Source organism: Ailuropoda melanoleuca, chromosome 7 (assembly GCF_002007445.2).
Source record: "Ailuropoda melanoleuca isolate Jingjing chromosome 7, ASM200744v2, whole genome shotgun sequence".
In the NCBI taxonomy this organism is placed as follows: domain Eukaryota; kingdom Metazoa; phylum Chordata; class Mammalia; order Carnivora; family Ursidae; genus Ailuropoda; species Ailuropoda melanoleuca.
Genome location: NC_048224.1, coordinates 49,718,056 through 49,743,156, shown reverse-complemented (window position 1 = coordinate 49,743,156; position 25,101 = coordinate 49,718,056). Strand labels below are relative to the sequence as shown.

The 25,101-nt window shown below is 37.3% G+C and overlaps 1 protein-coding gene across 17 annotated transcripts in view; it reads left to right on the top strand.

The window, feature by feature from the left end:
- DENND1A (DENN domain containing 1A) overlaps positions 1-25,101 on the top strand; it is a 490,265-nt gene that overhangs the window by 106,998 nt on the left and 358,166 nt on the right. For all 17 annotated transcript variants that reach the window (XR_004626573.1, XM_034664472.1, XM_034664473.1 and 14 more), the window contains exon 3: positions 14,354-14,397. Coding sequence is in view for 16 of the 17 variants with exons in the window: in XM_034664472.1 (XP_034520363.1) it covers positions 14,354-14,397 (44 nt within the window). In the remaining variant the exon portion in view is untranslated. The remainder of the gene's footprint in view (positions 1-14,353; positions 14,398-25,101) is intronic.

Sequence of the window (25,101 nt, the reverse complement as noted above, 5' to 3'; positions counted from 1 at the left end):
TGTAATAGTAACACAATGCTCAAAGTAGAATGAGCCAGTCTATAGAATCTTTGGGATCAGTGCATAAGAGGGCAGTCGACCTGCTGGTGGTGGGGAGGAAAGGTCAGAGAATTTAAACTGAAGAGTGGTACCTGAGCTGAGACTCAAAGATGAAATTGCAGATGTCACAGCTTTTCTAAGGAACTTTGAACCTATTGCTGTTTTTTGTCAAGTCTGTAAAATAGTTATTCACAAAGTATAATCCTCAGATGAGTAACATCAGTATGACCTTAGAACTTGTTAGAAATGGAAATTTTGTGTGCCACCCAGACCTACTGAGACAGAAACTGAATGAAGCCCTTCAGGTGATTTTGATGCGTGCCAAAGTTTGATAAACTCTGCTGTGTAAGCATAATGACTAAGACCTATCGTCAGGGGTCGATCCCTGGGAGAGGCTGATGGAGACATAGTAAGCTATATAAGCACAGTGATTAAAACCAATAGTTTCTTGAGTTAAACCTCTGAGTTCGAATTTTGGCTTTTACATTTACCCATCTGTGTGATGATGAGCTGGTGGAATTGGCTCTTCTGGTCTTCTGGGGTAACAGTACTTACCTTGTAGAATTGTCAAGCTTAAGTGACATGACAGGGAATATGCCTCTCACAGTATGTGACACAGTATAGACATTTTGTAAAGTCCTTTGGAGGAGACTTGACTAGAAGCACCCCTAAATGAATCTTTCTTGGGAAATGTTACAAAAGGCATTTCAGAGTAGAGTTCAATTCAGAAAGCATTTACGGAAGGCAGTCTGCTCTGTGCCCAGCACTGTGCTTGAATGCTGCGGTGCCTTGATTCTTGGGAAGAGTACAGATGGTAGGGAGATACGGGTCCTGGCCTAGGGAGCTGCTTGTTTTATTTATTATTCGTACTGTACTTCGGGAATTAACAGTCTAAGATAGTAAATGATTAGGTGTACAATCAGGTGTTAATAATTTGATGCTACCAAAACAGTAAATATTACAGAAGCTCAGAGGAAATCAGTCAATGTGGGCTAAAGTAGTCAGGGGTAGGTTCCTGGAAGAGGTAGATGGGGACATTATATGCTGTTGTGGGCCATTTCAATCAAATTTCTCAGCATATTTCTTTATTTGCAAAAGGTTTTTTGTTTGTTTTAGTTTTAGTTTTTAATTATGAACCTTTTTTAAAGATGTGGAAAATTAAGGAAATAAGGGGAAAAAACCCTATAATTTCACAACTCAGGCACTCATAACTAGACATGGAGTTTTGGTGGGTTTCTGTTTAGTGTCTTTTGAAAAACTTTTTAAAAAATAGTAATTGCTCTTACAGTGTGATAAACCTTTATATGCTGAGTTAATTCTTCAGAATGCAGTGACGTTAGCATTTCCTCATGTTATTACAGATATAACCTGATTTTAATGGTGGCATAGGTTTTGGGTCACTTGAGCTTATTAATACTCCCAATTTTTGAAATGATGTTTGAAACAAACATAAAAGCAATTACTTATATTTCCGATTATTTCCTTGGGATAGATTCTGAGAAAGTGGTATTAGGGCATGGATGGTGGACACTCTTAGTGCTTTGGAAACATATTGCCAAATTATTTGCTGGAAGGAGTGGTTGAATTTATGCTCCCTTTCTTCCTTCATTCTTTTTGACTCATTCAGTATTTATGCGCTAGGCCCTATTCCAGGTTCTGGGGATATAGTAGTGAACAAAACAGGCAAAAATCCCTGCCATCGAAAAGCCATATATGCTAGTAGGGGAAAACAGATAATAAGAAAGAATGTAGTATGTTGGATGATAAAATGTGCTAAGGAGAAACACAGGAAAAGAGAATAAGGAATGGTGGGGGTAGGGAAATTATAATTTTAAATAAGGTGATTGGGGAAGGCAGCACTAGGAAAGTAACTTTCGAAGGAAGACAGACAGCACATGCCTCATTCCTTCATATTTATCCCACGGAATGAACAGCAAGGGAAAGGGCCATGAAGTGGAAGCATGGCTTGCATGTTTGAGGAATAACAAGTAGACCTGTGTGGCTGGAACAGAGAGTCAGGGGGGCAGAGTAATAGGAAGTGAGGTCAGAGAGTTGCTGGTAAAGGAGGACCTGACTTAAGTAACGGGATCGCTCTGGCTGCTGTTTTGAGAACAGTCTGTAGGGAATCAGAGGCAGAAGCATAGACACCTGTTAAGTGACTGTTATAGTGGAAATGATGGTGACTTAGACCGGATTGGTGGTGTGGCGATGGAGAGAAATGGTCAGAGCTTGAATTTATTTTGAAGATTTAGTTGACAGGATTGGCTGACAGATTGGATCTGAAATGTGGGAAAAGGATCAGGAGTTCAGTTTTGGACACGTTAAATATGAGATGTCTGCTAGGCATCCAAGTGGAGATGTTGAGTAGACAGTCAGATAAATGAGTCTGGAGTAGGAAGAAATAAATGTAAATTTGACAGTGCATATTTGTATTTGAAGTGATGAGACTGAAAGAGACCAGCAAATGAGGATATCAAGAAAGAAAAATTAGTCCAAGGACTGAGGTCTGGGGCCCTTCCATTGGAAGAGGTCTGCAAGGAGCTTAAGGAGAAGCAGTGAGGCAGGGGAGTGGGACACTGTGGAAGCCACATAAACAGGGAAAGTGGAACCCATCAAGGATGTCAAATGGTGTTTATAGGTAAGTAAGATGAGGATTGAGTATTGATAATGGTTGTTAGGAGTAAGAAGTGAGTTGGTGTGGTCATTCGTACATGAGCAGTTTCACAGCAGTGGTGGGGTAGAAGCTTGATTGGCATGGGTTCAAGAGAGTGAGAAGAGAGCACCAGGTATGATGGGTACAGACATTCTTTTGAAGTACATAGCTTTAAAGACAGTGAAAGCAATGGGGTGGTAGCTGTGGGGGGCTTGACCTTTTAAAAAAGATTTGCAGAAATAACAGTATGTTTGCATGCTGATGGGAACGCTCCAGTAGAGAGGTAAAATTAACATGGGAGAATTGGTAGAGCAATGTCTGAGTTGGTGAGAGGGGATGGGATCCTAGTTCACAAGTGGAGGAAGGGCCTTTGCAAGGGGGCACGGACAGTTCTTCATGGTAGTAGGATGAAGGCAGCATCTGTGGGCCAGTGATAATAAGTAGGTAGAAGTAGTGGTAGAGGCTTGTGGGAGTTCTCTTCTGATTGGTTTTCTCAGGGAAGGGGCAATTGAGGTAATTAGTAGCATTTGAGGGTGGAGAAGGTTTGAAGGGAGAGAAGAAAGTATGAAATAGTCATGGAGGAGAGTGAGAGAATAAATGAATTAAGGAAAATGTGGTATAATTACTCAAGCTCACTTACAGTAAATAATCCAAATTTAAAGCTAGTATTTTAAGCATTGTAGGGCGCTTTTCTCCAGCTGGTACAGGATTGCAGGTGGATCACTGGATTTAACAAGGATCGATGGACTTTTGCCAAGTGACGTTGATAAAGTTAGAGAGACACAAAGATGTCGGAGATGGATGGAAAGGAATGGTTATAAATAGAATTTAAGCTGGGTGAGGAGGATAGTGTGGACCTGAGGTGGATCAAGGGCACTGAAAATGTTGGTAGAGTGTCCCTGTGGGATTGAAAAATGAAGATAGAATACTATAGGGACTGAACTAGAAGGGCAGGAGTTAGGTCATGGTTGGAGGCTGAGGTGCTCGAAACTGATTGTTGAGGGAGTTTCAGTTATTGGTAACTGTAGAGTTTGGGTATGACCATGGAAGTGAGTAGCTGAGATTGGGTAGAAAACCTTGGCAGGGAGGAGGCCAAGGAATCAAGAATTTCGGGATTTGAAAGGATTGGCCGTGTGCATACTGAAATCGCTAAGACTGTGGTAGGAGTGCTGGTAGAGTGAGGGGCAGTGCACCAGGATCCATGTGACTCAGGAATGAGGAGTAACCCTAGGATTAGTAGATGACGGCAGGGCAGGATGGGAGTGGGGAGTGTAGTCTGGCGAGCTCAGGTTAAAATCTGAGATTTTGGAGAATGAGGGAGAAAGGTCTAGAAGTGGAAACGAGGAACAGAGGCTGCCTGCCCTGTCTCCAGGCCAGTGGAGGGATGGAGAGGAAACACTGACCACTTGATAGGGCTACAGAGGAAGCCAGCGTTAGGTCAGAGTAAGAATGTGAGAATGGGAAGGGAGCTTAGCATGAAGAGATTGAGAATTGTGCTGATCGGTGACCAGGAGTGCCAGAAGGAGTTTCAGCGAGTGTGCCAGTTTTGTTGTTCCTTTGCCAGCTACACTTAAAATTCACTGTACTTGTGATGGACAACATCGTTCTTTGTCTTTTTAATTTTTTAAAGTGCTAGTGTAATTGAATGTTAATTCATATAGGAATAGACAATTGGCCATGTTTATAAATTGTGATGCCTAAGAGCCTGTTTTGGAAGGGTCCAATTCGGATGTGGGAAGAGGAGAAAGATGAGCAAAGCATGTCAAGTTTTGTGGGAAAGTGGATTGATCAACCTGGCTAGATTTAGGGATTCATTTTTAAGAAACAGATGAAATTGGGTGGTTTAGCCCTTTTTCTTTTTCTTTTTTTCTTTTCTTTTTTTTTTTTTTTAAAGATTCATTAGAGCATGCTCGCATGCATGGTGGGGAGGGGCAGAGAGAGAAACTTTATCAGACTTCTACACTGAACGTGAGCCTGATGCGGGGTTTGATCCCAGGACCCCAAGATCACAATCTGAGCTGAAACCAAGAATTGGGTGCTTACCTGACTGTACCACCCAGGCACCCCAGGTGTTTGGTCTTAATGGCCAGGCTAAGGATTCTAAGCAGTTCTAGCTTTATAACATAAAGGTCTTGAAACATGTTAAAAGTTGTAGAGTCCTCAAAAAAATTAAACGTAGTATTGCCATATGATCCAGCAATTCCAATTCTGGACATATGTCCCGAAGATATTTTGCACAAGTATTTGTATACTCATGTTCATAGCACTATTTTTTTTTTTAAAGATTTTATTTATTTGAGATAGCGAACAAGGGAGCAAGAGCAGGGGAGCAAAGGGAGAGGAAGAAGCAGGTCCTTGCTGAGTAGGGAGCCTGACATGGGCTTCAATCCCAGGACCCCAGGATCATGACCTGAGCCAAAGGCAGACACTTAGCCGACTGAGCCAACTAGGCAGCCCTAATAGCAGCATTATGTGTGATATCCACAGATGGAAGAAACTCAGGTGTCCATAGACAGATGAATGGATAAATAAAATGTGGTATTATCACAGTGGAGTATTATTCAGCCTTAAAAAGGAGGGACGTTCTGACACAGGCTACAACATGGATGAGCCATGAAGACTTGTGCTAAGTGAAATAAGCCAGGCATACAAGGACAGATATTGCATGATTCCATTTATATGAGGTACCTAGAGTAGTTCATAGAGACAGAAAGTAGAATGGTGGTTGCCAGGGGCTGTGGGGGGAGGGAAAACTGGGAGTTATTTAATGGGTTCAGAGTTTTAGTTGGAGAAGTTTTGGAGATGATAGTGATGGTTGTACAATAATGTGCATGGACTTAGTGCTACTGAATTGTATACTTAAAAATGTTAAAATGGCAAATTTTATGTATATTTTACTCCCTGCCCCCCTCCCCACGCCCCACCTCCAAAGTAGTATTGGATACATTGGTACCATATAGGATATATGCTATAGATAAGAACTAGGCAGCAATGGCTTGTTTCCAGGGGAAGAGAGGCAGAATTTGGTTGACAAGAAAGTCTTCTGGTTGACAGACATAGTATGTTTCCCTTGCTGGGGTGTCAGCTTTATGTATACCGTGTGCGGGGGTTCTCAGTATGGTTTAGGGGTACTTGGGAAACACATCCTCCAAGTAGGAGAACATTTCTCTACATTCTTATTCATTCTTTTTAGCAAATAATTTTTTTTTTCATAGATTAGTCAAGGATACCCTCTAGTCTTCAAAATTTTCTAAGTTGTGAACAGGAATTCATCTTTTCATTGTCATGGTTCCTAGTTGAATTGAGCACTAGTTACTTCGCAGTCATTTTATTTATATCCTGAACTTGGCAAAGGAGTTTAAAGAGAGAAATTGGAAAGCTCTCATTCATAATCTGCTGAGGCCTATTTCATGACAACATGTTTTGGTTATTTGTCCAGATGTATTCTTATTGTTGAGTCACAATAATAACTAGAAAAGACAGATCCACAGGCGGACATACATAAATAAAGCCAAAAAAGAAAGCCACTGTTGGATTCTTGGGAGTCTGATGCATCCAGGCTGATCCCAGCTCTGTTGCTTGACTGAATTTGTTCTTAGTGAGCCTCACTCTTATTTATAAAACAGGGACATGTCTACTTACCTGGCAGCGTTGTTGTTATGATTAAGATAACAAAATAAACCACCTATGGCAACTACCGGTACACACAGGCATTCAGTAAACGGTAGCTGGTAGTATTCTAATTATTACTGCAAAAATGTTTAATGGAACTCTGTTTCTGAAACCCAGAATGCAAACTTAGAAAGCAAAGAAATTAGCGGAAAGGTCCTTCAATTTATACAGAGATTCACCTCAGGGTTTCTGTAAATCTGGGAGAGTCCCTGGTGCATTTGATGTTTACAGATCATTAGCAAACAGATGCCAGGAGGCAAATAAACTGTAGCTTAAGGATTTTCGAACCACTGACGATGAAGAGAAAATCAGTTTCTGATAAAGTTATAACATTTCTAAGTAAGTAATGGCAGGCAATGGGAAAATTTTAATTGGGTTTATAAAAGTTTATTTCAGGAACACATGTATTTCCAATTCGAGGCATACCTATACCTCTGTAGCCGTCTAATTTATAGTCCTTGCTTATTTCTCCACTGGGGTTAATAATAAAACAACAACTAATATTTATTGTGTGCTTACTTATATGCCAGTGTGTCTTTAGGAAAGAAGCCCATAGCATTCAGAGGCTTGTTTTCAATTGGATGTTTTGAAATTGGCCTTTTATCCATTTAGAGAGAGAGGGTATTTAATGAGTTTATTCTGTTTATTCTGTTAGGCCAAAATATTTGTTAAGCATTTGTAACAGAGAAGACCTTCTGAAGGAGACAAAACTTAGTAGAACATGGGCACTGCCCTCAACAAATACTGACTCACTGTCCTAGATTCCATATTTGGCCACTTCTTCCCTGAAGCTTTTTCTTTCCTGATCAGAAGTAGGTTTGATGCCCTTCTGCTAATCCTAGCCACAGCACTTTGTCATACTCTGGTTAATTAATTCTGTGGATTCTCCATTAGGGTTACACCATAAACTCCTTGAGAGCAAGGACTGGCTTTTTCATCACCTGGGCCAGTTACATTGGCATATTTGTGCCATGAATAAATACTAATTTTCTAATTTTGGACAAGTGGTAGCCTATTGCTTTTTTAACGATGTTGTACTTATGATAGTCCCAATATCACAGCTTTGTCATGAAGATTAAATTAGAAATTATATTTAAAATGCCTGTCCCGGTGCCTGACACATAGTGGGTATGCAATCAGTAGTTGTATTTGAGTAAATAATGAAGTTATCTCTTGCCACCAGATTTGACAGATGTGATATATCTATTTATGAAGACCGTATGCAGTGATGTCACGTCTGTAGTACATAAAGGGCACAGCTGTCATTTAGGTTAGTCTGAAGTAATTATTCACATTGGAATAAAAATTGGACACTTATGGTGCTCATTCAAAAAGAAGGGCTAAAACGAATCTTAACTCAGGGAAATTAAATGGAAACCTGAGATTATAACCATTAAAAAGGGGGGCCTTCATCAATATTTATCAATTTGATAGATTATAGGAATTAGTTTCAAACTTTGAACTAATTTTTAAAAACCTAAATATTTAAATAATAATGAAAGTTGAAAACTAGGATATTCAGCAGGCAAAAAGGGAAGTATAAGTGAAAATATTCTCTGGACTTTTTCTCTTCTCTCCAGTGCACACTCTCTTTCCATTTTAAAGCTCCCTTTGGAATTTGACTTATGTTTGATTTTTGGGTTTACGTGGCATTTGTTTGGTTGAGAATCAGATTTATATACCTTTTGTAGATAGAATTAGTTATGAAAAATATCTCAAATTACTGGTAAGTAGTGGCATTTGCTGGTCAAAATCTATCATCATTCTCTAGAAAGAGAGATGAAACTCCCAAGATTTTACTGCATAATGTCAGTGGACTCATTATTTATAGAACAGCTGATGCATTTAGGACTTGTTGATTCACTTAATTGGTAACTGTACTACATTCATAACTCCAACAACTGAAAACAATAGGTCAGTGTCTGCTGTTTATGCATAAATAGTCACATCAGAGCAGGATATGTCTGAAAGGCAGAATCTGTTAGTTTGAGGAGGAATCTGGCACGTGAATGGTTCCAGTGCTTGCCATACTGAGGTGGGTTGTGCTCTCCTTCCCTGAATAATGCTGTTTGGGTTTTTATTAGAGGTATAGATGGTGAACTGGTCCTGTGTTATCAGGCCGGCTGCTGTGAAGTATAATATATTTTTTTAAAAGATTTTATTTATTTATTTGACAGATATAGAGACAGACAGCCAGCGAGAGAGGGAACAGAAGCAAGGGGAGCGGGAGAGGAAGAAGCAGGCTCATAGCGGAGGAGCCTGATGTGGGGCTCGATCCCAGAATGCTGGGATCACGCCCTGAGCCAAAGGCAGACGCTTAACCACTGCGCCACCCAGGCGCCCCATGTGAAGTATAATATTTGAATGTGTTTTAAATGCCAGTGTTGAAGGAAAAGGCTAGAATAGAAACATAGTTTTGAAATGATGACTAAAGTTTTTATGTCTTATGATGTTCATGTTTTAGAGCAAAAAGTTAATACCTGGAATAATTTTTAAGAAATTTCCAGTTGTACATGGAAACCAAATGTTCATTTAAAAGTACTTTGAAATGACTTTTTTTTTTAAATTAGTGAAATATACTCTTATAATTTCCGGATGAACTCTGCATTGTGAAATGAGCAATTTTTGTCTGAAGCAAGTAAATTTTAATATAAAAACATTTTTAAAGGAAAGACAGCATAAACTATTCTGTTTCATTGTTAAGGAAAAGGAAATCGTGTTGATGTTTTTTTTTTCCTATGTAAAACATTTGAAACATTCCCTTCAAAAATATATTTTTAATTAAATTTTAACTATCATGAATGGAATAGTTTACTAGAATAATTGTATTTGGTTAAAATGCTAAACTAATGATTCAGGTATTTTATAATATAAAGTGAGTGAAGCCGACTGTAGCAGCAATGAGTTTAATAGGGAGTGTCCTTAAAGCTCCTTTTTTGTGGAGTCCAACTTGTAATCATAGTGTCAAGAAACTTTTAAATGATACATTATACAAAAAAATGAACTTTCCTTCTTGAAGATGAAAAAAAAAGCTTATTTCTGACTGTGTTTTAGGGAAGATTGAGCTCGTCCTCAAAATGTATAACTTCTCAGACCACTTTCTGAGCGTGACCATTTTCAGTGTATAAAATTTGAACATGTCATTAGGGAAAGAGCAGTGTAATGGACTATCCCCTGTTTGCAGCATATTCCCATCTTCTCATCTGGAAAATTAAATCTGATTACAGCTTGGATTAACATTTATGGTTGTGGGGAAGAGGAAGATACTATCTTAAACTACATGAAATTGAACAATGAGATTATATCGTTCACGGCTAATGTTTAAGTCTTGCTTTTAAAGGGAAGGTTTTTATAATTGTAAGCTTTAAATATGTTCAATATTTTGTTTCTTACTGACTGAAATATCCTAGGGATAATGAGTGGATAAATTTTAGTGGGCATTAAATGTAATTTTTTCTGCCTTGATACCTGCCCTGTTAAAAGTGAAAGCAGTGTAGGTTCCCATATTAGCGGCTACATTTGCTTGCAGTCTCTCTTAAATTTCCTAAAAGAACTCTAGTTATGGAAGGATTGTAACATTTGGTTCGTGTGCAGTTGTCACACATTTCATAAAAATGAAATCAGTGTATTTTTCAATAATCAGTTAAAGCATCATGACTTGACCCTTCAAATGGAGTCATTGGTGTGACAGAGAAAAACAGGAAAATAATTTGGTAAGGTGTGTGTGTGTGTGTGTGTGTGTGTGTGTGTACACATACTAGTTTACTGATCTACAAATGAGCCCTCATACATAACCACAGTACTTTTATGAATTATTTTGCATTTCTGTTGTAAAAGATCTGTCTACCACGTTTTCTAGGAACTTTAAGCCTAAGGCAGAACTCAAGGTTTTGGAGCCTGTGTAAAATAATTTATAGCACTGTTCCAGCAAGTCTTGCCCAAACTCTAATTCTATTAATTAAACATCCTGTGGCAATCTGGTATATCTTAAAGATTTAAAGTATGTTACACTAGAAGATTAGAAAACACGAACAATTGAGGTGAAAGAAAATTAACCTTTCTTAAAAAAAACAAAAACAAAACAAGACATAGTTGTTCTGAGACTTTTTTCCTCCCCTGTGAGGACCTAGCCTCTTAAGCATGGTCATGTTCTGTGCCTCAATCAGATTGTGCTGTTGGGAGTCTATGCTGTGAAATGTCTGTGTTAAGTATAGAAATGCTTCTGGTGGCCTCCAGGGGAAGCGGTGGTACACACGTGTCTTTGTGGAGACCTCCTTTTTGCGTGGCCTTGGTGCTGGAAGAAGGTAGTGGCCTATCACGTTGATATGATGCGAAGCCGTGTTCCAGACCCAACTACCTCTTTTAGGCTTACGTGGTTAAGAGGTATATGGACTCTGCCATACCATACCTCTTGTGGCAAGATATTTTAAGTATGGTATTTTAGGTTGAAAAGTATTTTCCTTGGAGATGATGATTTCCTTGGAGATGAGATTTTTAATTTTAAGAATCTACTAAAATCTGGAGAAAGTTGCTGAGAGAGAAGGAAAAGAAATGTTCTTAATTTTCAGTCAGAGGGACAATTCTTCGAGAAAAAGCTTGACATATGCCCATGACTCTGTTCTTACTGCCAATTGCCTAAGCAAATTTTTGCTTTTTTCCTTGGTAGTTCTCTGATCTGCAGATTTTTGTGTTGAAAGTTAGCTGTTTGGTGACACTGCATTTGGCGGTGAGGGTATGAATGTGAGAAGGTGTTTTGGAACATTAGCAATTATAGTATTGGATGGTGGATAAAGAAATAGATACATAAATATTAGACCGATGTACACTTTTCCAGTGTATGTTATTTTCCATATAAAGATATAGAACATTTCATAAAATGTTCCCAGACCATTTAAAACTCAAAGAAATGCAGCTGATGCAATGAAATACATAGAGTACTTGTAAAAACATACAGACATGCAAGTGGATTGCTGCCAGACAGAAAATTTAAAGGCGGTTTGCTTAACTGCAGGGTGCTAGGTTTTGTACATGTGCCATGCTGAAACTGTTAGTAAGGCGGGTGTTGTGTTGCTTGAGAAAAGCAGATTGTATTTGGACCTTTTAAACTCAGATGTTTCCAATGTCGATATTTTGGTGACATTATGGCATTGTGATCGACTCAAAGTGAAAAAAGATGATTTCAACCCACTGTGCAAAATAGACATTTTGAGAAAACTCAAATTATTTTCATTTTTTTGGTTAGTTTTTACAAAATGGCTTTCATAGTTATAAACTATCAGATTGGATCTTTGAGCTAATTGAGTGGAACTTTGTAGGTTGGGATTTGGTTTTTAAAAAGCATTGCCCTCCCCCCTTTAAAAAAAAAAATTGCCTTAGAGAGTGTTAACCCATGAAGTTTGCTTTTGTAAACCTCAGGGCCTTTTTAAAGGAAATCACAAGCTTTATGCTTGAATCATAGTAAATAATAATCCATGTATTATCTTGGAACATGATTCTGTAAAAGTCTGGGAATCTCACTCTGGGCCAAGTCTTGGGACAGTTGAAGGAATTTGGTTGATGATGTTTGTTGAGCCTGCCACTGAGGCAGTGTTTAGGGTAGTATGATTTGCATGACTCCCATCTTGGCATTCCATGGTCATCTTTTCCTTCAGTATATTAAAATAAGTGGATTTTTTCCATCCATGTTTCCTTTTCTTTTTAAAATTCTGCTATGTTGTATATATGAGTAAAATCCATTTAAAAATAAGTTAATTATTAATATAGTTTCTTATTAACATAGTTGACTAAAGATGTAAAAACCTTCCTTCTCCCACCTATAAACAAGGAACTTTTTTAAATTGAAGAATATATCATAAATTTTGGTTTCTGACATTCATCTCCTCACAAAACGGTGATAAAAAAAATTAGCCTTTGGTTTTATTCCATCTTGATTTCCATCAGTATTTGTGGTTCCTGAGAAGCACAAACTGCTGCAAGAAGACATGATATTAAAGATTTATATGTGAGTCATTTCTACATGAAGTTTTCTGGTTGAAGAGTAGTTGTTAGCCACGTGACAGTTGGAAGAAAAAGAGTAAGCCTTATTTTGTGGCTTTCCCAACTTCTGTTTTACTGTGTCCCTCAGTGACTTACAAGTTCATTTTTTTCTTTTTCAGTCTTGGGACCAAATCTTAAATCCTAAAATACCAGTTTTTTCTGTACCAGCGTGATTTACCTATGTTTTAGGAATTATAACCGCTGCCCTCTTACTTAGGTTCCCCCCATCCCCAGCCCAACAGCAAGCACACTTTAGAGGTGTGTTAGGCATCTGGTTGTCCCTTTGCATCCTGCTAATTCTTCCCTGTAGTCCTAGTGCTTTTCAGGCCACACCATTAGCGCCCTCTGGCCTCCTGTCTCAAGTGGGCCAAGTCCTTGGGTGATTTCAGCCCTTCCAGCCAGAGAGAAGCTACAGCTTCTTCCTTGGGCACACTGAGGCAGCCCTGCACAGAGGGAATCACTCCTGCATTCTGCTGGTCACCGTCTAGACATGTCCTTTGTCCCATCGAGTGTTTGCAGATGAGGGTCAGGAAAGAAATTGAGCCCCGTTTTTAAGTTGACCAGAAGATACTCAAGAGCTGAAATGGTCTACAGATAGTTTCCCCTTTTTTGCACCACCCATTTTTGGAAGCTCTGCTTTTTTGGTATGACCTTTTAAATGCTCCTGCTTTTGTTATTAGCCTTGGGTTTTGGAAAAAGAACATCCACTTTAATGACTTGAAAACTGGTATTTCTAGTATTTAAATGTAGTATGTGAATAGGCCCTTAGTTTTTTCCCTTTTTGATTTTTCACTGCAGAAAGATTAACTGCATTTTTGTGTTGTGATTTGGAGGGTTTTAACTTTTCTGTGGATTCACTTTCACAGAGAAGTAAATTGATATTTTAAAAGATAGCTAAGAGAACTGAGTAGTATATTTGGTGATCAGTGTGTGAGGGAACCCTCAAATACTGTGTTTTTCCAAAGCCTTTTGCATTGAAACATGATTTCTCAAATACATATTATTCTTATCACTCCCCATAATGTGTCTCTGAGGAACCAAATCTCTTTCTCTTTTTAGAAAAGATTGAATGTTTTCCTAATCAATAGCAAATGGAGTGCTAATAGCATTTAATTAGTACACTTCTGTATTGACTTACAGACGATGGCATTGGATTATCTTGCAATTATGATTGAAGAATCAGGTGACCCCTTTAGTAGTTCCATTTTAAACAGATGGTCATAAAAGGTGTTTTCACCTATGTATTTTTATAGTTACTGAGCAAGTCTAATTATGTTAGGTAGAACATAATATCTCATTTCATGATACTTTGTACTGACAAGCCGAAAGTGTATCGTTTGGTTCTGTTTTGGTTCTGTTTTGGAGAAAATTTCATCTGGTTTTATCTGTATTTTCAGGAGTTCATAAGTATTTTGGTAAGGATACATTTTATTTTTAAAAGCAAAGAGTTTTGTATTTGTTCCTTGACAGAATTCTTCTCTCACTCCCTGCCACCTTGTCAGCAGGCGCACGCGCGCATGTGCGCGCGCGCACACACACACACACACAATCTGAAACTGGTGTTTAAGGTGGTTTATCAAGCCCACATCTGTAACTATGAAAAGGAGGCTTCTGATTAGAGGAAAAAAAAAGTCAAGCCAGGTTTAGGACTCATTTTCTCTGAAAAAATATGTTGAGGGCAATTTGCAACTGGCAAGATTTTTGCATTAGGTAATAGTCTAAAGTTAACAGTAGCATTAGGTCTTCAAAATTTTTCTTTTTTATATTTCTGGAGGAGGGTAATGGGAGTGCCTTGCGGAGTCCTTCCTTGTGCTCATCAACATAGCAGCCTCAGCTGCCCCCCTTGGATCCCCTGCCAGGGCTGCTATCATCTTCTGATCAAATATTAATGTGTGATCCTCTGCTTGCTCACTAATCCAAAGCCAATTAATATTATCTGTCAATTATTTACAGATCCTGAGGTGCAGAGGCAATTCCCGGAGGACTACAGTGACCAGGTTCGGAATGCGTAATTAATTTTTTACATGACAAAATTTATTTCAGAGTTGTTCAACATATTATTACTGTTCTTTTTACTGAAAGAGATAAATGAATTTTTAGGGGGAAGAGAAATAGCAATTAGGAACCCAAGACAAAAAATAAAAACATATTGAGGTCGGATTGAAAATATTGTGCTAGATTTGGGGTTTTACCTTCAGGGGAAAAATGCACAGAAAGTAAGGAAGAAAATCTATCACACATTCTACTTTTTATTTTGAGGTATTCTATAGTCTGCAATTCTTTAGGAAATCCTTTATGGATTGCCTGTGAGTTTTTTTTTTTTTTTTAATGCCATTTAAGCAGTCAAGAACCAGTGTAACAAAAAAGAAAGAGAAGTTTATAACATTTCCTGGAATTTGAAATAGATTATGAAATTGTGTGTTATGGTAGTATTTCAAGGAGAAGATTCACATTCAGGAATGGTCTTCTGGGTGAGGTTCTAATGATGGTAGCGAAAGTTGAGATTGGCTGGTTGGCCCTGCTATCTCGAATTTCCTGTATCCTGCAAGCATGGAATGGAGTGGAAGGAACTATTTTAATCACAAAATAGTGCTGAAGTTCTGATGATGTTCTTGAAAATTAGATTCAGGTTATACATTCTGGATCCAGTGTCTATCTTAAGAAATATTAGAGATGTTTTATAGCTTTTTGGGGGACATCTTACATTTTTAGTTCAAGTATGCAATTTGCTATGCTTTTTAAAAGCAATTTCAAGATAAAAGCATCCTTGATTGCACTGAATAAGACAACTTTATAAAGCCATCTATCGAATTTTGTCTGCTAAAAAAATATCCTTGAATGGAATAGAAATATCCAAAACAGTAGTAGTTACACCTTTGCAATGTGGCCTGTTGTATGAGGGCAAGGTATCTGAGACATCTTTGTGAATACAGGGGACATAATGTGACCAGGAATATAACTGGATAATCAGTATAATGAGATGCTTTGTAATGAGATTTTATTGTACAAGAACCCAAGAGAACTGGTATGGTTTGCTTTGTGTGTGATCTCAAGACTTTTAAATGAGATTTAAAAAATACTAATCTTCTCTAACTCTTACTTCATCTTCCAAAAGGAGAGTTAAATTTTTATCTTGCCTTAAATTGCTGTGTGATTGAGCCCATTGGATTTAAACTACACAATGCAAAGATTATAGGACCTCTTTATTAATAATCTTTTTTCTCATTAAACAGTGTCTAGAGGGTGGAAATTTTAAAGTGTTGTTTTGAATAGACTTGAGGCCATAGCTCTAGGAAAATCATTATTCTAAAGTTTTGTGGCTAGATAAATAACCTTTCTGGTCCCAGATTCTGAATCACCCAACAAGAGAAAATTTGGTAGGACAAAACTGAAAATACATGGCTAACATCTGGATCTATTCCTATAAATATAGTTTCTGACTATATCAGAAACTTTTTGATCAACATGTTTTTTTGTGTAAATTACACAGTAATCACATGGGTAATATGTTCATGACAAAATATTTGGAAATATAGATAAATGAGAAATAAATTTAAAAAACAATGCAAAGAAGGAAAATACAAATCATCTACAATTTTATTACTCAGAGATAACCACTATGACAGCTTGGTGTTATCTTTTAATGTTTATTTTATGTGAATATGTTTGTGTTTGGGGGGGAATATGTGTGTATTTATATATGGGTACTATGCATATATATGTATATATAGTATGTATATATAGAGAGAAATAGACTATTATCCATTCTAATGTTGCATATGGAACCCTGTTTACAGATTAAATATTATGTTATGAACTTAGCCCTTTTTCACTGGGTTAATGGATGATATTATAACTATTTCACATGTTGAAGTTGGAATAATTTAAAATTACAGTAAGAACCTAAAAAATGATGTCTTTCAGTTACTTTAAAGTGCTCACAGGATAGTTACTTGTTTTCTTTATTTAGATCAGCGACATAGTTTTAAAATTTGGAGGATGATACTCATGGCTAGATGTAGACTTTGAGAGTCTTATTTAGCATCTCTTCTCACTTGGCGAAGGTAGTTTCCCTTCTTTATCACATGTAGCTTAAGAATGATGGATGAATGAAAGGTCTCCTTTGTTTTTGGAGAAGTTACCTTCAGAGTCCCAGAAATTGATTTGACGGTTGATCTGTTGGTAAAGGGAATGAGACCTGCATATTTTTTATTTACCTTTTTACCATTTGGGTTCTGATCTTAGGGTTTTTTTCCTCTTTCAGCATTTGTTGGTTTAAACCAAATTACCTTTCCCCTCGGTTGTACTATTTTAAGGAATTCTTAGAAATATTTCTCTTACGTGCAAACTGCAAATGTTGAATATGTGCTTAATCTAGACAACATTTCTAGTATTAAAACATTTATGATGTAATCCATAAGGAATATTTGAGCTAATTCACCACAAAGTATAGCACTTGTTACTACACACACACACATTCCCCCCTCCAGTTTTCCTCCTCATTCGCCTAAACTACCAGTGCTTGTTTTTACATATAGTGTATTTCCCATGTACCAGCACACTTGATCAGAGACACTTGCTGCTGCTAGATGTTTTATTCTGTGTGTTCTTTGTACCTTACAGTAAAAGAATCTGTCACAAATTATTGTGGCTCACTGCTTTAGAAACTGAGAAAAAAGGGAGGTTAGATTGACATCTGTGACTGAATAATGATGACCAGCCTTTTGGCTCTCCTTGAGCCACAAAGCTAGCACTGCCTTTAGAGTGGAAAAAGAAGTAAGAAGAAAGGGGAGGGATAAAAGAGAGTTACAAATCTGTGGTCCCGGAGATGTATTACTGTTGGGCCAGTTGTCTGCGTGGTATGATAATCCATTTTGATCTTCTCTGTCTTAATTGTCTGCTAAAGACAAATGGGCAGTAAAAGTTCATCAGTTTCATCTTTTTGCTTCTCGTTTAGAAGCAGAATAAATGATCCATCACTACAGAAGTTAGCCTTTCTTTCTGACACGGAAGTAATGCAGACCCAACACGTTTTATTAAAATGTTTTCCCCTCATTATTTCGCTCCTCTCAGCTCTGATAGATCTTACTGTTTCATAAAAAATGTAATCTGAAATGTAAATAAGGGTCTTGATTCAGAAGGAAGAAGTAATGAGCAGCCTGAGCCACATCTTAGGACTCTTGATTGTAATTACTGACAAAGTGATTTCTCTGTGCCCTGTTTTTTTTTCTTCCTTAAGTTGTCTGTGACACCCTCAGACCGCAACGACATCTATGGTTTAAAACCATTAAATCACTGTAGCAGTCAATATTTCATTTAAAATCTGGTAAGCCTGCTATCTTTAAACCTGCAAGTATAGGCTTTGTTAATTCCTGAAAGACATGCATTGCCTGTATTTTTGAAAACAGAGAAACAAACCAAAAAGGCAATAGCAAGGGCTTTTCAGAGTTCACGTTATTTATTCATCTCCTTTTTGTTTAATGCTTAGCTAGTTTAAATACTAAAACATCAACATTCATAGGGTCCTGACTTGAATCCTGCATTTAAAAAAAATCTTCTAACAACTTACATAAGAAATTTAAACAATTGTGTGTCCACTAGGCATAATAGGAAGTCTAAAAAAAATTTTTTTGGGGGGGTTTGAGAATTCAAAATTATAGATACAATTTTTGAGTTACTTTGGTTTTGGTAGTGTAAGCCTCTCACTACAAGTTTAGAGAATGAATTTCTTAATAAAGCCTGTATAATAGAAAATTTTTGTTAAAAAGCAGAATCACAATAAGGTTTTTTTTTTTTTTTTCATTTCTAGAAATGGTTCTTAAAGATATCAGCATGTCAATCTGGCATTAAAAATAAAATACAAAACATGAATATCTTTTTCTGCTGGAAATAGCCTGTAGTTAATTAAGTAGATTTATAATTATTCTGTTTACTGTATTCATTCATAATTATGGAAATAATTGGTAAAACTTTACTCATTGTGATTAGTGCAGTTTTAATGAATACTAATTGAATTAAGGGAGAAAAGGATAGTTAAATTAACATGTTAGCAAATTATGGTCACCATTCTCATCAAAATCCCATCTTTGGTTTCAAAACATTATGTGATTTTTCAGATTAAAAAGAGCCGTTAGTAATTATAACATGTACTGTGGGATAATTTGGAATAAAGCTATGGTAACCTATCAGAGAGAAGATTTCCATAAATAGCCTTGTAATATGTCAAGTATAATAGGCATTACACATACCATTTTAAAACATATTAGTTATAATACGATTACCTCTTGTACTAAAACATGTAGAATTAATAATTTGTTCTCACAATTGCACTTTTTATAGCCTGTTTGTTCCAGGAGTGGTGCTTAGGGGTGAATGTCCTAGAAGTTACTTCTCCAGAGTGCTTATGTATATTTTGGTGAAATATAGGCAGTGTCTTAGAGCTTTTTGAATAGAGATCTGAGCACACTTACTTACCCAGTATATGTAGTTCACTATTTAGAGTTGCAGGTAATTTTTCTTTCCACTGGCACTGAAACAGAGGTTATAATGAAACCAACAATCTTTATGCATTTATAGAAACTATAAAATTTTATGGAAATCTTTATATAGAAACTAACAGTGTTGCTTGTACAAGCTCTATAAGCAATGTAGAAACATGGTACATTGGGAAAAATAAAAAGGTACCCTTTCTTTTATGGTTTTATATGGTCTATGTGATTTTAAAATTTCACTATAGGCAGTTAAGCAAATTATAAAAGCATACATCACCTATATACTAAAAAGGAACAAAAATATGTTGCATAACTTAGGCTAATTGTGATGGAAATTGGCATTTGTGAGTTGCGTGTAATTGCTTAAATATGGAGTTTTCATCTGTTCATACTTCAGGTATGCTCTAAAGAAAACATTTCTTAAGCTCACAATTATTCATAGTTTAACCTATGTAAATGAATTGGAAGATTCTGATTAGAAAGACAACAGAAGTCGTATTTAATCAAGACTTGCTACTTGTATGTTGGTGATTGCCTCGTTCTTTTGGTGAGCTCTTGTGTTTGAAAACTTTCACGTTATTTTCTTCTAAATCTTGATAAGCCAGAGACTAAACATTTCTATTCAAAACTTGTTCATGCCCTGATTCATTGAAAGAAAACTATCTAATAAGAAAATAACAGATAAAATCCATAGCTCCTAAAATTTCTGTTATTGTGAAAGGAAGTCTCATACTGACACTGTATAATTTGACATACGTGTGTAATATTCACACTGAATTTAAAACAAATGATAAAATTTGATTTTTCTCATTGTTATTAGAGAACCATAAGCAGCAGTGTAGCTGGTTTGTATAAAATGTGACATTGATTCCAGAAAAATTCTGCTAGTCTTTCTATAGTGACTCGTCTAAGCTGTAGAATCTTCAAGTTGGAATTGAGACTTTGGGTTTGTGGTCCTTTGGGCTTTGCATTCTTGAAGCTTACAAAGGATGGAATCAGACCTGGGTGTATCCCATTTCTCTTAGGAACATTTGAGCTTTCTTTTTTCCCCTCATTCTTCTCCGAAGTGTGGATGCTGTCATGCTTCCAATCTGCTCATACAAACTGCTCAGATTTGATCCACTTTAAATGGTGAGGTCAAGTTTAGTCCTGGAAAGTTTAGTCCTTTGTGTCTGTTTTTGGTGGCAGAAACTGTCTGGGAGACTAGATTTGATTTTATGCATTACATGAATGAGAGACTGATAAGTGTAGTGTCTGCAGAATGTGAGCCAGGCACCATACTAGGCAAGGAGGAGGAGAGAAGTGGATTCTACCCTTCCCCTAAAGGACCTTACTGTCTAGTAGGCTACAAGGGTAATGCACATTCAGATCATTTTGTTGGTTTGTAGAACAGTGGCATGACCAGAAATTGGGGATGTCTCTGAAAACTAAGACCTTTGGGTAGTGATGCCGCCATGTAATCACATTCCTACAATTTCTTGTCCTTTGTATTATGAAGCCATAGAAGATAGTAGAGTTAACAAGAGTGGTATAGAGCAACTCAAGTGGGAAGGTTGTGAAGCTGCCCTTAAAGAAGATCATTTTTTAAGTTTGTTTTAGATGTGTTTTTTTTTTTTAAGAGTCACCGTAGATTTTTGGATTTTTCCACCTCTTGCTCAAAAAGGTGAGTTTCCATATTTCTTAGTAACTTGGCAGTCTGGGATTAAAGATAGAAACATAATTTTCTCATCCGTGGATGCAAACTCTCAATCTCTTCAGACCCTAGGAGCTGATTTTTTGGCATAATAGCAACAAAACACCCTGCTGAAGCACGTTTCTTCAAGACATGTGTCAGTATCCACAAATGCCATGAAATGTAGCCACTTTGATGGACCACATTACAGATTTCGAAAAGACTCATTGATAGAATGCAGATGTATAAATGCATCCCAGATTAAACATCTGCTTCCTTGTATATGTTTAAAAGTGTCCTGTTCTTGGTGATTGGCTTGGTTTTAATGTTTTTTCAAGTATAGGTTCATGGATGGTTGAACAATAATCCTAAAAAATCTGTCACGTGTTGCTTCTTATTTCTCCCTGTGTCATTACAAGTCAAATTTATCACCTTGGACAAATGTCAAAATTCATGCTTTTTAAAGTGTTTGCTGTAGAAAATCCACCTTGTATATAAGGGCTGCTATTCTGCCATATCTATATCATGAGTCTCCCCCACCCCCATTTCCAGAAAAGGGTGAATTTAAGAATGGGATAGGGTTGGACTGGCTTCTTAATGAAAACTATATTTCAAAACCTTAAACATTTAGCTAAACTCAATTGAAAAATTGATACATTTTCTGACTTAAGCCTTTTCTTTTAAGTTGAAGATTTCTTCCCAATTTGGTCACTCCCCAGCTGTTACAGTTATATAGAAGGAACTCATTAAAAAGACAAATTCTTTTTGAGCTATTCTTTCTGAAAGCACGCCAAGCTATGCAGCTACGTTGTACTACTACTTACTTGAATCTAATGCCAGGAAATGGTAATTATGCAATCCTTACTTACACATTCTTATTAGAAGTGTTCTCCTGGTTTTATTCTGGCTCCAAAAAAGCTCCACTAGATTTTAGACATCTGTGAATACTATTGGATGGTCTTGTTTCTTGTGAGTTACTCAGTGGTTATAACTAAGTGGACTGTGGCTGTTTTTGAGCACTGTAGCCTGAGCCTTAACTTTAGTCTCACGTAACCATTGTCTGTTGTTCATTGGGCAAGTCTGTAGTCATTAAGTCTTGTTTGTTATCCCTCCTAAGTTGCTCCCCAGTCTGCTCTTTCCCTCTGCATTCACCTCTTAGTTTCTCTCCTGTGGACTCTTCCTAATGGCCTACAACTCAGTGACCTTTTAGTCACTTCCCTCTACAAGATGGCCAGAGATAGCTTTCTAAAACCTATTTCAAATTACACCATTTCTCTTTAGTCATAACTCTCGTTTGTTCCCTGGTGCCTTCAAGATTGACTCCAAATTTCTTAAAACTTGGATTTTAGACCCTTCACAGTCTGACCTTGACTCAACCTCCGGCCTGGTTTCCTACCACTTTTTGCTTTTAACCAGACATAGAACACCTCACCATTTCTGAGCATGGTTTGCTTTCTCCCACCTTTGTTTTTTCCCCAAGCTGTTTTTATGGTTGAGATCCTTCCTCAAGCTCCCTCCTGCTCCCCAGGTATACTTCTGTTCAGCATTAATTGCCTTGCTTATATCACTTCCTCTGTGAAATTGGCCCTGACTGAATTAGTCACTGTATCTCAGCACTTGGAACATTGACTCCTTACGTTGTATTATTTGTCTGTCAGTCTGAACTCTTCAAGTATAGGAATGACGGTAGTCAGTGTTAGAAGCTCTTCTCAGGAGCTAGGATAAATTACGGGCTAGTGAATAATTGTGAATATGAAGTACGTAATACACAGACATAATTGTTAAGGAGTTCAGATTCCAGAAAGCAGAGTACAGAGGCATGAATGACAGTGGTGATGAAGAGCATGAACTTTGGAGCCAGACTGCTTGGGTGTGGATCCCAGCTCTGTCATTTACTGGATGTACCTCTTTAGGATTTCCTTTCTGCATCTATAAACTAGAGATAATCATAGTAAAGACCTCCTAGGGCCTTTGTGGGGGGTTAAGTGATGTGAAATGTGTAAGAGTGCTCAGAATCATACCTGGCATCTAATAACCAATAATTATATAGTGCCTCCCCTGTCTAGGGACAGATTTAAGTTAGCAGGGTAACCTGGTTTGGGTTGGCTTTTGTTTTGTTGGGTGTTAGGGTTATGTGTGATAACCTTTGCCTCCAGAATTTGACAGATCCTAAGAATTCTGGAAAACCTTTCCTTTAAAAGCCCATGCTGTTCCAGAACAAAATTTAGAGAAGTCAGAAAAGAGAGTTATTTTGTCAAGTAAGGGTGAAGAGATACAATCAGAAACAGTTCCTGAGTGTGTTCGAAAATGTACTGAAAATATGGAAACTCTTTAAATGGTGATGAAGGGGTTTCAGATAACCAATTATTTTTTATTTATTTCAGTTGTGAAATATGTATATTGAGACTTTGCATGTTTCAAAACCTCAGAAATTTAGTAATGTGTCCCACTGTCCTTGTAAATTAGCCCTTTTGGTCTCATATAGTGCTTTGTACTATTGTGTTAGCTTTTGGTTTTTTAAACACTTATACACAGTGGAGTTAAGAGTCCTATGGCTACCGTAATTGCGAACTGTCTAATTTTGGTCAATTTCAGATTTCAAATGTGAACTAGGATGAAACCCAAACTGTGGACTCGTCTGTATGGTGTGTACGTGTGTATATGGCAGGTGGGGGTTGGTGGGTAGAAATGAACAGGTATTTATGAAAGAATTAAGATGGTCTTTTAAAGAACGTTGAGCTTATTAACAAAGCTCATTTACTTTTGTATCAACCTTTTGAAATATGTGATATAATACTGTTTCATGTTGCTTTTATTCCTAGAATATTCTTATCCAGCAGTTTGTCTAGTAAATACTCATCTCTCAAAAGTCAGGTCACATGTCACCACCTCTGAGGGGTCTTTCACATCCCCTTGGTAGAACTGACATTACCTTCCTTTTTCCTTGACCATTCTTCTGTCAGAAAACCTAAAACACTTTATCGCATGTGGTTGTTTATGTATCCTCCCCCTCCCCTAGGCAGGAGGTCAGGGATTCTTTCTGGCTTCGTGTCCATATCTCTAGCACCTGGTACTATGCATGGATATTAGTAGGCCATATGTTTGATATGTAATAACAAATGATTATTTGAATAGCATTCACACTGTCATCTCTGGGCTCAGAATTTGAATGAGGTAGGACAAACCAAGACGTACATTTACTAAATCCTATCTTACCTACCAGAGGCTTTTAAAATTCTTGCTTTTGAATGTATTTCAAACATGATGCCTCTTTGGTAACATCTGATTTTAGAAGTGTAAACTCTAAATTGTTGAGAACATTATTTTTATCAGAGTACTCTTCCAACCTTCCAGATACTTATCATTTCTAGAGATCTAAACTGCTGGTAAGTTGAGAAGTATTTCTGAATTTCTAAAATATATCTGTTATAATAAACAGATTTAATGGCAGCTAAAATCTTTGCATTATTCATGTCTTACTTGTTTCTTAAGTTATCATCCCCCCTACAAATTTTAAGTGATTTTTCTTTCTTCTTCTTCTTCTTTGTATGTTTGGCCCAAAGAAAAATAGAAGGTAAGTATCCCCATGTTATAGGAGATCTGGCTTTGGAAGGTCCCTTTGGGCAAAGGCTTTACTTTCTCAGCCTCATTTTTTTAAATCTGGAAAACAGGAAGTAATACCAATTTTGTAGAACTGGCAGGAGAAGTGGGTGTGATATATACACAATACCCAAGTTAGTCTAGTTCAATAAATGTTTTCTGATGTAGCATGAAGAAAATGAAGCAAAGAGAAGATTTTGTGGTTCCCATGTAATTCATGATGTGTCTGGTATTGCATTAAGTCCTAGAATGCAGGTAATTCTTTAATGTGGGTAAAGAGCCTGAATTCAAGTGATAAAAGCTATTCTAACATCACTCCCCAATTTCCCATCACAAGGCAGATAGAACAGCTATATGTTCTTTCAGAACCCTACAGACAAGCCATGGGTTTCCCTCTAAGATTCTGAGGACCATAGCATTCAATCTAGGACACTTTGGAGAGTGAAATGGGCACCATGATTGCACAGAAACAGTGAGCAAACCAGAATGTCCTGGGCAGGCGGGCACATTAGGCCCCCTAACCTAAGATCCTGTGACACAACAACACAAATCTTGCACTCCACTGCTGCAATTGGAAAGTGTGGTAGGAGAGAGGTGTTAGCTTTCTTCAGCATGGAGGGCTACCACTGCAAAGTTGTAGCTGTATGAGTGTTTGTAACTGTGGAGACAGAATCCTAATCAAGTAGGAACCAAGAATGAGACTCTCATTTGTAGTCAACAAAGCAGCAAGCTGAGGATTGTGGGAAGAGCTTAAGCCCCAGGGACAGATGAACTTGGGTTTGAATGTTAGCTTTTCCATTCACTGTCTACTTCCAGTTAGGCAAGTTACTTCACTGCTCTACCTGAAACTAGGCTTACTCCACTTTTAAGGTTCAGTTCACGCATTAGAGGTTGATAATCTTTATAATAATAAGATTACTGGAAGGATCATTGAGCAT